This window comes from Oncorhynchus gorbuscha, unplaced genomic scaffold (genome assembly GCF_021184085.1).
Source record: "Oncorhynchus gorbuscha isolate QuinsamMale2020 ecotype Even-year unplaced genomic scaffold, OgorEven_v1.0 Un_scaffold_744, whole genome shotgun sequence".
Lineage (NCBI taxonomy): Eukaryota > Metazoa > Chordata > Actinopteri > Salmoniformes > Salmonidae > Oncorhynchus > Oncorhynchus gorbuscha.
Window position 1 is genome coordinate 208823 of NW_025745789.1, and position 15640 is coordinate 224462.

The 15640-nt window shown below is 51.1% G+C and overlaps 1 protein-coding gene across 1 annotated transcript in view; it reads left to right on the plus strand.

Moving 5' to 3' along the window:
* The window catches only part of cyth1a (cytohesin 1a), a 110420-nt gene that overhangs the window by 60268 nt on the left and 34512 nt on the right, over window positions 1–15640 (plus strand). The window contains 2 exon segments of the mRNA XM_046335410.1: window positions 7271–7353; window positions 13166–13230. Coding sequence (XP_046191366.1) covers window positions 7271–7353; window positions 13166–13230 — 148 coding nt within the window.

Genomic DNA, 15640 nt, shown 5'->3' on the forward strand with positions numbered 1-15640 from the left:
AATCCAGACGGGAGATGACAAGTGCCTGGATTAGGACCTGCGCCGCTTCCTGTGTGAGGCAGGGTCGTACTCTGCGGATGTTGTAGAGCATGAACCTACAGGAACGGGCCACCGCCTTGATGTTAGTTGAGAACGACAGGGTGTTGTCCAGGATCACGCCAAGGTTCTTAGCGCTCTGGGAGGAGGACACAATGGAGTTGTCAACCGTGATGGCGAGATCATGGAACGGGCAGTCCTTCCCCGGGAGGAAGAGCAGCTCTGTCTTGCCGAGGTTCAGCTTGAGGTGGTGATCCGTCATCCACACTGATATGTCTGCCAGACATGCAGAGATGCGATTCACCACCTGGTCATCAGAAGGGGGAAAGGAGAAGATTAATTGTGTGTCGTCTGCATAGCAATGATAGGAGAGACCATGTGAGGTTATGACAGAGCCAAGTGACTTGGTGTATAGCGCGAATAGGAGAGGGCCTAGAACAGAGCCCTGGGGGACACCAGTGGTGAGAGCGCGTGGTGAGGAGACAGATTCTCGCCACGCCACCTGGTAGGAGCGACCTGTCAGGTAGGACGCAATCCAAGCGTGGGCCGCGCCGGAGATGCCCAACTCGGAGAGGGTGGAGAGGAGGATCTGATGGTTCACAGTATCGAAGGCAGCCGATAGGTCTAGAAGGATGAGAGCAGAGGAGAGAGAGTTAGCGTTAGCGGTGCGGAGCGCCTCCGTGATACACAGAAGAGCAGTCTCAGTTGAATGACTAGTCTTGAAACCTGACTGATTTGGATCAAGAAGGTCAATCTGAGAGAGAGAGACAGGTGAAATTGTGTCACTTCTCTTGCATTCATTGCACGCAGAGTCAGGGTTTATGCAACAGTTTGGGCAGCCTGGCTCATTGCGAACTAATTTGCCAGAATGTTACGTAATTATGACAACATTGAAGGTTGTACAATGTAACAGCAATATTTAGACGGATGATGGATGCCACCCGTTAGATAAAATACGGAACGGTTCCGTATTTCACTGAAAGAATAAATGTTTTGTTTTCGAGTGATATTGACCATATTAATGACCTAAATCTTGTATTTCTGTGTGTTATTATAATTAAGTCTATGATTGAATAGAGCAGTCTGAGCGCTGGTAGGCACCAGCAGCCTCATAAGCATTCATTCAAACAGCACTTTCGTGCGTTTTGCCAGCAGCTCGTGCAAGCCTATCAACTCCCGAGATTAGGCTGGTGTAACGATGTGATGTGAAATGGCTAGCTTGTTAGCAGGGTGAGCGCTAATAGGGTTTCAAACGTCACTCGCTCTGAGACTTGGAGTAGTTGTTCCCCTTGCTCTGCATGGGTAATGCTGCTTCGAGGGTGGCTGTTGTCGATGTGTTCCTGTTCGAGCCCAGGTAGGGTCGAGGAGAGGGACGGAAGCTATACTGTTACACTGGCAATACTAAAGTTCCTATAAGAACATCCAATAGTCAAAGGTTAATGAAATACAAATGGTATAGAGGGAAAGTCCTATAATAAGTCCTATAATTCCTATAATAACTACAACCTAAAACTTCTTACCTGGGGATATTAAAGACTCATGTTAAAAGGAACCACCAGCTTTCATATGTTCTGAGCATGGAACTTAAACATTAGCTTTCTTACATGGCACATATTGCACTTTTACTTCTCCAACACTTTGTTTTTGCATTATTTAAACCAAATTGAACATGTTTCATTATTTATTTGAGGCTAAATTGATTTGATTGCTGTATTATATGAAGTTAAAATAAGTGTTAATTCAGTATTGTTCTAATTGTCATTATTACAAATACATTTTAAAAATCAGCCGATTAATCGGTATCGGCTTTTTTTGTCCTCCAAGAATCGGTATCGGCGTTGAAAAATCATAATCGGTCGACCTCTAGTGTGTACATTATGTAGGGCCAGGTATCAAATACATTCTCCGTCTCAAGGACATTCTGACTGCCTGCAGAAAGAAAGAAAAGGCCTTTCAGTATTTATTTAGCTGTGTGTCTAACAGACATGGTCAATGTCTTAGCCTTGACTGACAGACAGGCAGGCAGGCAGACAGACAGACAGACAGACAGACAGACAGACAGGCAGACAGGCAGGCAGGCAGGCAGGCAGGCAGGCAGGCAGGCAGACAGACAGGCAGACAGACAGACAGACAGGCAGGCAGGCAGGCAGACAGACAGCAGGCAGGCAGGCAGGCAGGCAGACAGGCAGACAGACAGGCAGGCAGGCAGACAGACAGGCAGACAGGCAGGCAGGCAGGCAGGCAGGCAGGCAGACAGGCAGGCAGGCAGGCAGGCAGGCAGGCAGGCAGGCAGACAGCAGGCACAGACAGACAGACAGACAGACAGAATTTTGGAGGCATCTGTGTGGCCGGTTTCCGGCGTTACCATTGAAAGGTGGACGAGGCTGAGGAAGAACCCTGGGTCATGTTCATTAGACACCAAACCCAATAGAAACTAACTGAAACAGGGAGGAACTACCTGGATTTGTCCAATCAGAAAACCTTGTCATTCTTTGACCCCTGTAGTCTATTATCCCTGTTTAAAATGACCAGACATTCTAGTTTGGGATTCAAAGTGTTCTTCTCATCAAGCTATTGGGTTTGACAGTTACTTTCAATATTTAAATGATGCATTTTAATTTTGCCCTCTAATTTCTGTGTTTGTTTTCGGTTGGAATTTCAGATAAATTCAGCATTTTCCAGATCACATATATTTAGCTTTTACATGAGTATTTTGTGGTAGGTGTCATTAATTATGGGGGGGTTTGGTGTGGACATTTGTGCATGCACACGCATACATGCTTTGGTGTGTGTGTGTGTGTGTGTGTGTGTGTGTGTGTGTGTGTGTGTGTGTGTGTGTGTGTGTGTGTGTGTGTGTGTGTGTGTGTGTGTGTGTGTGTGTGTGTGTGTGTGTGTGTGTGTGTGTTGTGTCTCAAAAACACATCACTTGTTCTTTCTGGCTGAGCTCTTTCCACATAGATCCTTGTGTTGGATCTGTATCCATAAATACACACTGGTCTCCATCCCTCCCCGTTCCTGGGCTTGTTACTCTTCTAGTGAGGCCCACCGGGGTCAACCACAGTCCATGATCTTTGACCTATGAACCTCCAGCTTATGATCTCCTGGGTGTTGAGGGAGGAGAGGGGTCACCAGAGGGTTCACACCCCCATAGAGAGGCCGTGGGTACAGGAACCACCTTTCTTATCACCTGTGTTTTAACAGGAAGTTGATCCATTGGGTTTGAGAGACTCAGACATGGATCTTTGATTGTTGAGGAAAGTGTCTTGTTGTCTCAACATGTATGAAATGATTTGTTGTGTTGTGAATGGTGTCACCTTTGGTTAGTGCTGTATAGGAATGGCTCTCTCCTTTACTTTCAATGGCCCTGACACACACACACACACACACACACACACACACACACACACACACACACACACACACACACACACACACACACACACACACACACACACACACACACACACACACACACACACACACACACACACACACACACACACACACACACACACACACACACACACACACACACACACACACACAGAGCAGCCCAATCATTCAGGACAGCTTGCTCCTCCCTCAGTCCTTGGCCCGGGGGAAGCTAAAAATAACCGTACAGGCAGTGACAGTGCTTTGAGATATGCCACGCTACTGCTGTCCTGACACTGCTGTCCTGGCACTGCTGTCCTGGCACTGCTGTCCTGGCACTGCTGTCCTGACACTGCTGTCCTGACACTGCTGTCCTGGCACTGCTGTCCTGACACTGCTGTCCTGACACTGCTGTCCTGGCACTGCTGTCCTGACACTGCTGTCCTGCTGTCCTGACACTGCTGTCCTGACACTGCTGTCCTGACACTGCTGTCCTGGCACTGCTGTCCTGACACTGCTGTCCTGACACTGCTGTCCTGACACTGCTGTCCTGGCACTGCTGTCCTGGCACTGCTGTCCTGACACTGCTGTCCTGACACTGCTGTCCTGACACTGCTGTCCTGACACTGCTGTCCTGACACTGCTGTCCTGCTGTCCTGACACTGCTGTCCTGACACTGCTGTCCTGGCACTGCTGTCCTGGCACTGCTGTCCTGGCACTGCTGTCCTGGCACACTGCTGTCCTGACACTGCTGTCCTGACACTGCTGTCCTGACACTGCTGTCCTGACACTGCTGTCCTGCTGTCCTGACACTGCTGTCCTGACACTGCTGTCCTGCTGTCCTAACACTGCTGTCCTGACACTGCTGTCCTGCAGTCCTGACACTGCTGTCCTGCAGTCCTGATACTGCTGTACTGGCACTGCTGTCCTGCTGTCCTAACACTGCTGTCCTGGCACTGCTGTCCTGGCACTGCTGTCCTGACACTGCTGTCCTGACACTGCTGTCCTGGCACAACTGTCCTGGCACTGCTGTCCTGACACTGCTGTCCTGACACTGCTGTCCTGCTGTCCTGACACTGCTGTCCTGGCACTGCTGTCCTGACACTGCTGTCCTGACACTGCTGTCCTGGCACAACTGTCCTGACACTGCTGTCCTGACACTGCTGTCCTGACACTGCTGTCCTGACACTGCTGTCCTGGCACTGCTGTCCTGACACTGCTGTCCTGACACTGCTGTCCTGGCACTGCTGTCCTGACACTGCTGTCCTGACACTGCTGTCCTGCTGTCCTGGCACTGCTGTCCTGGCACTGCTGTCCTGACACTGCTGTCCTGGCACTGCTGTCCTGCACTGCTGTCCTGCTGTCCTGACACTGCTGTCCTGACACTGCTGTCCTGGCTGTCTGGTGCTGTCCTGGCACTGCTGTCCTGACACTGCTGTCCTGACCCACTGCTGTCCTGAATGTCCTGGCACTGCTGTCCTGCTGTCCTGGCACTGCTGTCCTGCTGTCCTGGCACTGCTGTCCTGTGCTGACCTGGCACTGCTGTCCTGCTGTCCTGACACCTGTTTGTCCTGACACTGCTGTCCTGGCACTGCTGTCCTGGCACTGCTGTCCTGACACTGCTGTCCTGACACTGCTGTCCTGCTGTCCTGGCTAAGGCTGTGTGCCTGGACACTGCTGTCCTGACCTGTGTCCTGACACTGCTGTCCTGACTGCTGTCCTGACACTGTTGTCCTGACACTGCTGTCCTGTCCTGACACTGCTGTCCTGACACTGTCCTGTCCTGACACTGCTGTCCTGGCACTGCTGTCTGTCTGTCCTGACACTGCTGTCCTGTCCTGGCACTGCACTGCTGTCCTGACACTGCTGTCCTGACACTGCTGTCCTGCTGTCCTGGCACTGCTGTCCTGACACTGCTGTCCTGACACTGCTGTCCTGACACTGCTGTCCTGACACTGCTGTCCTGCTGTCCTGACACTGCTGTCCTGACACTGCTGTCCTGACACTGCTGTCCTGCTGTCCTGGCACTGCTGTCCTGGCACTGCTGTCCTGGCACTGCTGTCCTGACACTGCTGTCCTGACACTGCTGTCCTGACACTGCTGTCCTGACACTGCTGTCCTGACACTGCTGTCCTGGCACTGCTGTCCTGACACTGCTGTCCTGACACTGCTGTCCTGACACTGCTCCTGACACTGCTGTCCTGGCACTGCTGTCTTAACACTGCTGTCCTGCTGTCCTGACACTGCTGTCCTGACACTGCTGTCCTGGCACTGCTGTCTTAACACTGCTGTCCTGACACTGCTGTCCTGGCACTGCTGTCCTGGCACTGCTGTCCTGGCACTGCTGTCTTAACACTGCTGTCTTAACACTGCTGTCCTCTTCACTGCTGTCCTGGCACTGCTGTCTTAACACTGCTGTCCTGCTGCTGTCTGTCTGACACTGCTGTCCTGACACTGCTGTCCTGGCACTGCTGTCCTGCTGTCTTTCCTGACACTGCTGTCCTGGCACTGCTGTCCTGGCACTGCTGTCCTGGCACTGCTGTCTTAACACTGCTGTCTTAACACTGCTGTCCTGGCACTGCTGTCCTGGCACTGCTGTCCTTGCACTGCTGTCCTGACACTGCTGTCCTGACACTGCTGTCCTGACACTGCTGTCCTGACACTGCTGTCCTGACACTGCTGTCCTGCTGTCCTGACTGCTGTCCTGGCACTGCTGTCCTGAGCGGAGCTGTTAGTCCTGAACGAGGGCATCATGTCCTGTCAGGTGGAGTTCTCTGTGTGAAGGGGGTAGGGTTGTTGCAGTGTTTCCTACCACACTGTATAGGCATGGTTTCCCCCTGTCTAAAATCATTTGGTTTCAAATGGTTTGACTTTAGGCTCTTGGTGTTGTTGTAGTGTGGCCTTTACAACCCACTTGTAAATGAATGTGGGGAAACGCTGTCTTATTGCTTCACTGTGATGTGCTGTGGACCTGACTGTTCTTGGAGTGTTTGTAAACATGGGCAAGTAGGCTTCCGGCAGGCTGCCCTGTACTGCTGGGAAATCTCAACTCTTTCTCTTGGACTGTTCTCCCCTGGACTGGCTTCTAATGTAGGCTAAGGCTCAGTGTGCAGGAAGCCTTATCTTCTCCTTAGCTTTCAGTGTTTTTGTCGGTTATCGATTTGTCTTACTTCCAAAACAGACCTCTCACCCTCTCATCTAGTTATTTCCTTCTATCTCTTCCTCTCTTTCTCCTCGTTCTTTCTCTCGCTGTCTCTCTCTTCCTCTCTTTCTCCTCATTCTTTCTCTCTGTCTCTCTCTTCCTCTATTTCTCCTCATTCTTTCTCTCTGTCTCTCTCTTCCTCTCTTTCTCCTCATTCTTTCTCTCTCTGTCTCTCTCTTCCTCTCTTTCTCCTCGTTCTTTCTCTCTCTGTCTCTCTCTTCCTCTCTTTCTCCTCGTTCTTTCTCTCTGTCTCTCTCTTCCTCTCTCTCTTCCTCTCTTTCTCCTCGTTCTTTCTCTCTGTCTCTCTCTTCCTCTCTTTCTCCTCGTTCTTTCTCTCTGTCTCTCTTCCTCTCTTTCTCCTCGTTCTTTCTCTCTGTCTCTCTCTTCCTCTCTCTCTTCCTCTCTTTCTCCTCGTTCTTTCTCGCTGTCTCTCTCTTCCTCTCTTTCTCCTCATTCTTTCTCGCTGTCTCTCTTCCTCTCTTTCTCCTCGTTCTTTCTTTCTAGGCTCCCAGAGCCTTCAATCTGTTTTTGCTCGGTTTGTCTCATTACCCTGCCTAAGGGAACAGGTAGGCTACAGTGAGAACGATAGGGACCAGGAAGGTGTGTTCTGTGAGTATTTTGGGATACCCAAACCTAACCTCTCTCTCTGTGTCCCCACAGTGCCAGATGACCTCACCCCTGAGGAGCAGCATGAGCTGGAAAACATCCGCAGACGCAAGCAAGAGCTGCTGGAAGACATTCAGGTATAGTGTGTGTGTGGAGGAGGAGAGGTGTCTGTGGGGAGGAGGAGAGATGTGTGTGTGGAGGAGGAGAGGTGTGTGTGTGGAGGAGGAGAGCTGTGTGTGTGGAGGAGGAGAGCTGTGTGTGTGTGGAGGAGGAGAGGTGTGTGTGGAGGAGGAGAGGTGTGTGTGTGGAGGAGGAGAGATGTGTGTGTGGAGGAGGAGAGGTGTGTGTGGAGGAGGTAGGTGTGTGTGTGGAGGAGTGTGTGTGGAGGAGGAGAGGTGTGTGTGTGGAGGAGGAGAGGTGTGTGTGTGGAGGAGAGAGAGGTGTGTGTGTGGAGGAGGAGAGGTGTGTGTGTGGAGGAGGAGAGGTGTGTGTGTGGAGGAGGAGAGGTGTGTGTGTGGAGGAGGAGAGGTGTGTGTGTGGAGGAGGAGAGGTGTGTGTGTGGAGGAGGAGAGCTGTGTGTGTGGAGGAGGAGAGGTGTGTGTGTGGAGGAGGAGAGGTGTGTGTGTGGAGGAGGAGAGGTGTGTGTGTGTGTGTGGAGGAGAGGTGTGTGTGTGTGGAGGAGAGGTGTGTGTGGAGGAGGAGGAGGAGAGATGTGTGGGAGGAGGAGAGGTGTGTGTGTGGAGGAGAGAGTGTGTGGAGGGAGGAGGAGAGATGTGTGTGTGTGAGGAGGAGAGGTGTCTGTGGGGAGGAGGAGAGGTGTGTGGGAGGAGGAGAGGTGTGTGTGGAGGAGGAGAGGTGTGTGTGGGAGGAGGAGGAGAGATGTGTGTGTGGTGGAGGAGGAGAGGTGTGTGTGGAGGAGGGTGCTGGAGAGGTGTGTGTGGAGGAGGAGAGGTGTGTGTGGAGGAGGAGAGGTGTGTGGAGGAGGAGAGGTGTGTGTGGGAGGAGGAGAGGTGCTGGAAGACATTCCGGTATAGTGTGTGTGTGTGGAGGGAGGAGAGGTGTGTGTGTGGGAGGAGGAGAGGTGCTGGAAGACATTCAGGTATAGTGTGTGGTGGAGGAGGAGAGGTGTGTGTGTGGAGGAGGAGAGGTGTGTGTGTGGAGGAGGAGAGGTGTGTGTGTGGAGGAGGAGAGGTGTGTGTGTGGGAGGAGGAGAGGTGTGTGTGTGGAGGAGGAGAGGTGTGTGTGTGGAGGAGGTGGAGAGGAGTGTGTGTGGAGGAGGAGGAGGTGTGTGGAAGAGGTGGTGTGAGTGGAGAGTGTGTGGAGGAGGAGAGATGTGTGTGGAGGAGGAGAGGTGTGTGTGGGAGGAGAGAGAGGTGTGTGTGGAGGAGGAGAGGTGTGTGGAGAGTGTGTGTGGAGGAGGAGAGGTGTGTGTGTGGAGGAGGAGAGGTGTGTGGAGAGGTGTGTGTGTGGAGGAGGAGAGGTGTGTGTGTGGGGAGGAGGAGAGGTGTGTGTGGGGAGGAGGAGGAGAGGTGTGTGTGGAGGAGGAGGAGTGTGGCATGGGGTAGGAGAGAGGTGTGTGTGGAGTGTGTGGAGGAGGAGAGGTGTGTGTGTGGAGGAGGAGAGGTGTGTGTGTGGTGGAGGAGGAGAGGTGTGTGTGTGGAGGAGGAGAGGTGTGTGTGTGGGAGGAGGAGGAGGTGTGTGTGTAGGAGTGTGTGTGTACAGGAGAGGTGTGTGTGGGAGGAGGAGTGTGTGTGAGGAGGAGGAGTGTGTGTGTGTGGAGGAGGAGAGAGGTGTGTGTGTGGGTGGAAGTGTGGAGGTCTTGGGGGAGGAGAGGTGTTGTGTGTGGGAGGAGTGTGTGTGGAGGGTGTGTGTGTGGGAGGAGAGGTGTGTGGGTGTGGGGAGGAGAGTGTTGTGTGTGTGGAGGAGAGGTGTGTGTGGGAGGAGGAGAGGTGTGGAAGAGGGGTAGGTGTGTGTGTGTGGAGGAGGAGGGTGTGGGGGGAGGAGGAGGTGTGTGTGTGGAGGAGGAGAGGTGTGTGTGTGGAGGAGGAGAGGTGTGTGTGGGAGGAGGAGGGTGTGTGTGTGGAGGAGGAGAGGTGTGGAGGAGGAGGTGTGTGGTGGAGGAGGAGAGGTGCTGGAAGACATCCAGGTAGGAGAGGTGTGTGTGTGGAGGAGGAGAGGTCTGTGTGTGTGGGAGGAGGTCTGTGGTGTGGGGAGGAGGTGTGTGGGGTGTGTGGAGAGGAGAGGTGTTGTGGGTGTGAGGAGGAGGTCTTGGGGATGAGGAGGAGGTGTGTGGATGTGGAGGAGGAGGTGTGTGTGTGTGGAGGGAGGAGGAGAGTTTGTGTTGGAGGAGTGGAGGAGGAGAGGTGTGTGTGTGGAGGAGGAGAGGTGTGAGGAGGAGAGGTGTGTGTGGTGGAGGAGGAGAGATCTCCAGAGGAGGAGATGTGTGTGGGGAGGAGGAGAGGTGTGTGATGGAGGAGGAGAGAGGTGTGTGTGGGGAGGAGGAGAGGTGTGTGCAAAGAGGAGGAGAGGTGTGTGTGGAGGAGGAGAGGTGTATGGGGAGGAGGAGAGGTGTGTGGGGAGGAGGAGGAGGGAGACATCACTGTGTGGAGGAGAGAGAGTGTGAGGAGGAGATGTGTGTGGGGAGGAGGAGAGATGTGTGTGGATGGGGAGGAGGAGAGGAGTGTGGGAGGAGGAGAGGGTGTGTGGGGAGGAGGAGAGAGTGTGTGCAGGAGGAGAGATGTGTGATGTGTGGGGGAGGAGGAGAGAGATGTGTGTGGGGAGGCCCCTCAGGAGAGAGACTGTGTGTGGGGGAGGAGGAGAGAGAGTGTGTGTAGGAGGAGAGGTGTGTTAAGATGTATTGGGGGTTACATCAGTATCTGCATCTCCCAGTATCATAATGTGTTCCAGACATACACTGATCCTTAGTTGTGTAAAGTACAGTAGAAGTCCGTTGGTAAGATTTGTCTCTCCTTTCCAAAACTGTTAAATCATCACCCCCAGTGCTCCAGCCATGTCAAAGAAACATACCACTTAGTCAGAGAGGCATGGTTCTAATACATCAGAATATTTCTATCTGAGCATTCCACAACGTTGTGCCCTGCTGAACGCAGCCCTGCTTTAGAGGGGTGGAAGTGTGGAGGTCTTGGGGTTGTAGGAAAGAGGTCTTGGGGGTGTAGGGGGAGATCTTGGGGGTGTAGGGGAGGTCTTGGGGGTGTAGGGGGAGGTCTTGGGGGTGTAGGGGGAGGTCTGGGGTGTATCCTGGGGAGGTCTTGGGGGTGTAGGGAGGAGGTCTTTCCAGTGTCAGGGGAGGTCTGGGGTGTATATCCTCCAGGTCTTTGGGGTGTAGGGGGAGTCTGTATGTAGGGGAGGTCTGGGGTGTAGGGGGAGTCTTATCCTGTAGGGGGAGTCTGTGGGTGTAGGGGGAGGTCTGGGGGTGTAAAGGGAGGTCTTGTGGGTGTAGGGAGGAGGTCTTGTGGGTGTAAAGAGGAGGTCTTGTGGGTGTAGATGGGGTCTCACTGTAGAGGAGAGGTCTTGGGGATGTATCCTCCAGAGGTCTTGGGGATGCAAAGGGAGGTCTTGGGGATGTAGAGAGGTCTTGGGGATGTAAAGGGAGGTCTTGTGGGTCCAGATGCCCCTTCTCAACCCTTTTGCTGTATCCCCAGATGCCCTCTGCAAAGGCTCTGTCTGTCCTCTCCTCTGCTTTTGGATGAAATATTGACTTCACCTGCCAGTTATCTCCACCTTGCCTTGATCCTCCAGATGCCCCTCACTGCAAAGAGACTGCACATATCCTCCAGATGCCCCTCACTGCAAAGAGACTGCACATATCCTCCAGATGCCCCTCACTGCAAAGAGACTGCATATATCCTCCAGATGCCCCTCACTGCAAAGAGACTGCATATATCCTCCAGATGCCCCTCACTGCAAAGAGACTGCATATATCCTCCAGATGCCCCTCACTGCAAAGAGACTGCATATATCCTCCAGATGCCCCTCACTGCAAAGAGACTGCATATATCCTCCAGATGCCCCTCACTGCAAAGAGACTGCATATATCCTCCAGATGCCCCTCACTGCAAAGAGACTGCATATATCCTCCAGATGCCCCTCACTGCAAAGAGACTGCATATATCCTCCAGATGCCCCTCACTGCAAAGAGACTGCATATATCCTCCAGATGCCCCTCACTGCAAAGAGACTGCATATATCCTCCAGATGCCCCTCACTGCAAAGAGACTGCATATATCCTCCAGATGCCCCTCACTGCAAAGAGACTGCATATATCCTCCAGATGCCCCTCACTGCAAAGAGACTGCATATATCCTCCAGATGCCCCTCACTGCAAAGAGACTGCATATATCCTCCAGATGCCCCTCACTGCAAAGAGACTGCATATATCCTCCAGATGCCCCTCACTGCAAAGAGACTGCATATATCCTCCAGATGCCCCTCACTGCAAAGAGACTGCATATATCCTCCAGATGCCCCTCACTGCAAAGAGACTGCATATATCCTCCAGATGCCCCTCACTGCAAAGAGACTGCATATATCCTCCAGATGCCCCTCACTGCAAAGAGACTGCATATATCCTCCAGATGCCCCTCACTGCAAAGAGACTGCATATATCCTCCAGATGCCCCTCACTGCAAAGAGACTGCATATATCCTCCAGATGCCCCTCACTGCAAAGAGACTGCATATATCCTCCAGATGCCCCTCACTGCAAAGAGACTGCATATATCCTCCAGATATTATGGCCCATGAAGAATGTGGCCTTTCCCCCCACAAAGTGCAGGACACCCTTTAGTAACCTGACTATGTTGAGATGAAGCCTAGCTAGTTGTATGTGGACTAGTTAGTGGTTGACTGGGAGTGTGAGCAGTAGGGAGACTAACAGTAGATAAATAGGGTCAAGGGACCTGGGTCAAATAGGATTTGTTTTTCTTTCAAATACTGGGAGTGTTTGATTGAGCAAGGAATTTGAAAGACAAATACTATTTGAACCCAGGTCTTAGAAGAGCATTCAGAGCTGTAAAATGACTAGATCATTTCATTTGGTGTCACTCCTCACACACCCAGTCAGAATGGGGTTAGCTAAGTTCCCATGAGACATGCAGAGTCCTTCATCCACCCTTCATCTAATGTGTCAGTCAGTGAAGCTCATATCAAGGCAGGGAGGTTAATTAATACATGTATTTCTTACACTACAAGTTAACGTTGCCTCTCCATGGTATCTTATCTTTCATTTACCTTTATTTATCCAGGCTAGTCTTACCAAGAGCACAAAGCACTGGTGACCTTTGTGGTGTGTCCGGTGACCTCTGTGGTGTGTCTGGTGACCCCGGTCATTCTCAGTAACATGGTCCATGTGACACACTAGCATCCCCTGGTCTGGCTGGCTGTGATGACAACGCAGGAGGACGAGAGATCTCACACCCTCTCTTTATTAGCTGTGTCCCCCATGCCATCATGATGTAGTTCCCCCCTCCAGTCTCCACCCTGTTTCGCCGTCGTATGGGACTGGTGACTGCCAGTCTGGCCCGTCACCATCCCACCCTCCCTCCCTGGAACTGGGCTCTCACAGAGCTGTCAGAAAAGGCAGAATCTGCAATATCTCCATTAATCTCCCAAACATAACCCCAAAATAATCAAATGTCCTGCTCTGTACTCCCTGTGTATGGAGGTCATTCACCAATGTTCCTCCCTTTTAATGTGGTTTGTAAAGAAGAAAGTGTTTGGGAGAAAGAGAGACCTGCTTCAGGGCACGTACACATCCGGTTGATATTAGATTGGAGTGGTTAGTGTCAGTATTGGTTAGGGGTTATGGGGAGACTGCATGGTGGCAGCAGTAGGCACAGACTGGGCACTGATGGTTCTGGAGGAGAAATAGAATGTTCTGGAACTTGCTCTGTGTGTTTGGTCCTAACCCCCTCCTCTCTCTAACTTCCAGCGTCTGAAGAATGAGATAGCAGAAGTGACCAGTGAGATCGAGAACCTGGGTTCCACAGAGGAGAGGTGAGTGTGTAACAGTATGGAATCAGGTTTCATTAGGGTTCCTTAAGGTTCTTCAGGGTTCCTTGTGGTTCTTCAGGATTTCTTGTGTTTAGGGTTCTTCCGGGTTCCTTAGGGTTCTTCAGGGTTCCTTACCATCTCCTATCTCCGACAGTCCAAATTGCTTCTTTGTTTGTAATTCCATTAACTTAGCAAATGACTGTTGTTAAATATTTATACCTTACTGTCCAGATAGTACCAACCCTCTTCCCCTCCCCAAAACACCACGCACACACATGCACGCACAGGCATGTGCTCACACACACACGCTTGCTCACACAGACAATCACACCGCCACATACACACACATACAGTGACTAGTGCTTTTAAATGTTTGATCAGCCACGCCCACCGTGATGGGGGGGCTATTCAATAATGCAGAGGTGTTTGGGTAGAGCAGACAATGGAGGGTCCCTAGGGAGGGAAGAAGTGAAGGGTACTTTGGAGTGTGGGCCGTGGGGTACTCAAGTTGAGGGGATCCCACTCCATTCCACCACACACTTCTGTTTCAGACAGACACTTCTGTTTGCTCTGGCCATTTACTAAGTTGTATAAAGAGCTCGTTTTCTGAGTCATCTGAGCCTTTACCAGTCCATGTGTCAAAGACCATCAGGTGGTGAAACTGTTGTTTTTGTTTCTGTGAATAACCAACTCCTGTAGCTTTGGAAATGGGCCGTTGTTCAATAGTGGTCATCTGTTATAACTGACGCTGGGGAGTACTGTAGTTCCCAATGACAATAGTGGTCATCTGTTATAACTGACGCTGGGGAGTACTGTAGTTCCCAATGACAATAGTGGTCATCTGTTATAACTGACCCTGGGGAGTACTGTAGTTCCCAATGACAATAGTGGTCATCTGTTATAACTGTAGTTCCCAATGACAATAGTGGTCATCTGTTATAACTGACGCTGGGGAGTACTGTAGTTCCCAATGACAATAGTGGTCATCTGTTATAACTGACGCTGGGGAGTACTGTAGTTCCCAATGACAATAGTGGTCATCTGTTATAACTGACGCTGGGGAGTACTGTAGTTCCCAATGACAATAGTGGTCATCTGTTATAACTGACGCTAGTTCCCAATGACAATAGTGGTCATCTGTTATAACTGACGCTGGGGAGTACTGTAGTTCCCAATGACAATAGTGGTCATCTGTTATAACTGACGCTGGGGAGTACTGTAGTTCCCAATGACAATAGTGGTCATCTGTTATAACTGACCCTGGGGAGTACTGTAGTTCCCACAATAGTGGTCATCTGTTATAACTGACCTGGGGAGTACTGTAGTTCCCAATGACAATAGTGGTCATCTGTTATAACTGACCCAATGCTGTGGTCATCTGTTATAACTGTACTGTAGTTCCCAATGACAATAGTGGTCATCTGTTATAACTGACCCTGGGGAGTACTGTAGTTCCCAATGACAATAGTGGTCATCTGTTATAACTGACGCTGGGGAGTACTGTAGTTCCCAATGACAATAGTGGTCATCTGTTATAACTGACCCTGGGGAGTACTGTAGTTCCCAATGACAATAGTGGTCATCTGTTATAACTGACCCTGGTTTCCCAATGACAATAGTGGTCATCTGTTATAACTGACCCTGGGGAGTACTGTAGTTCCCAATGACAATAGTGGTCATCTGTTATAACTGACCCTGGGGAGTACTGTAGTTCCCAATGACAATAGTGGTCATCTGTTATAACTGACTGTAGTTCCCAATGGGGAGTACTGTAGTTCCCAATGACAATAGTGGTCATCTGTTATAACTGACCCTGGGGAGTACTGTAGTTCCCAATGACAATAGTGGTCATCTGTTATAACTGACGCTGGGGAGGGTTCCCAATGACAATAGTGGTCATCTGTTATAACTGACTGTACTGTAGTTCCCAATGACAATAGTGGTCATCTGTTATAACTGACCCTGGGGAGTACTGTAGTTCCCAATGACAATAGTGGTCATCTGTTATAACTGACGCTGGGGAGTACTGTAGTTCCCAATGACAATAGTGGTCATCTGTTATAACTGACCCTGGGGAGTACTGTAGTTCCCAATGACAATAGTGGTCATCTGTTATAACTGACCCTGGGGAGTACTGTAGTTCCCAATGACAATAGTGGTCATCTGTTATAACTGACCCTGGGGAGTACTGTAGTTCCCAATGACAATAGTGGTCATCTGTTATAACTGACGCTGGGGAGTACTGTAGTTCCCAATGACAATAGTGGTCATCTGTTATAACTGACGCTGGGGAGTACTGTAGTTCCCAATGACAATAGTGGTCATCTGTTATAACTGACCCTGGGGAGTACTGTAGTTCCCAATGACAATAGTGGTCATCTGTTAAACTGAGGAAGTACTGTAGTTCCCAATG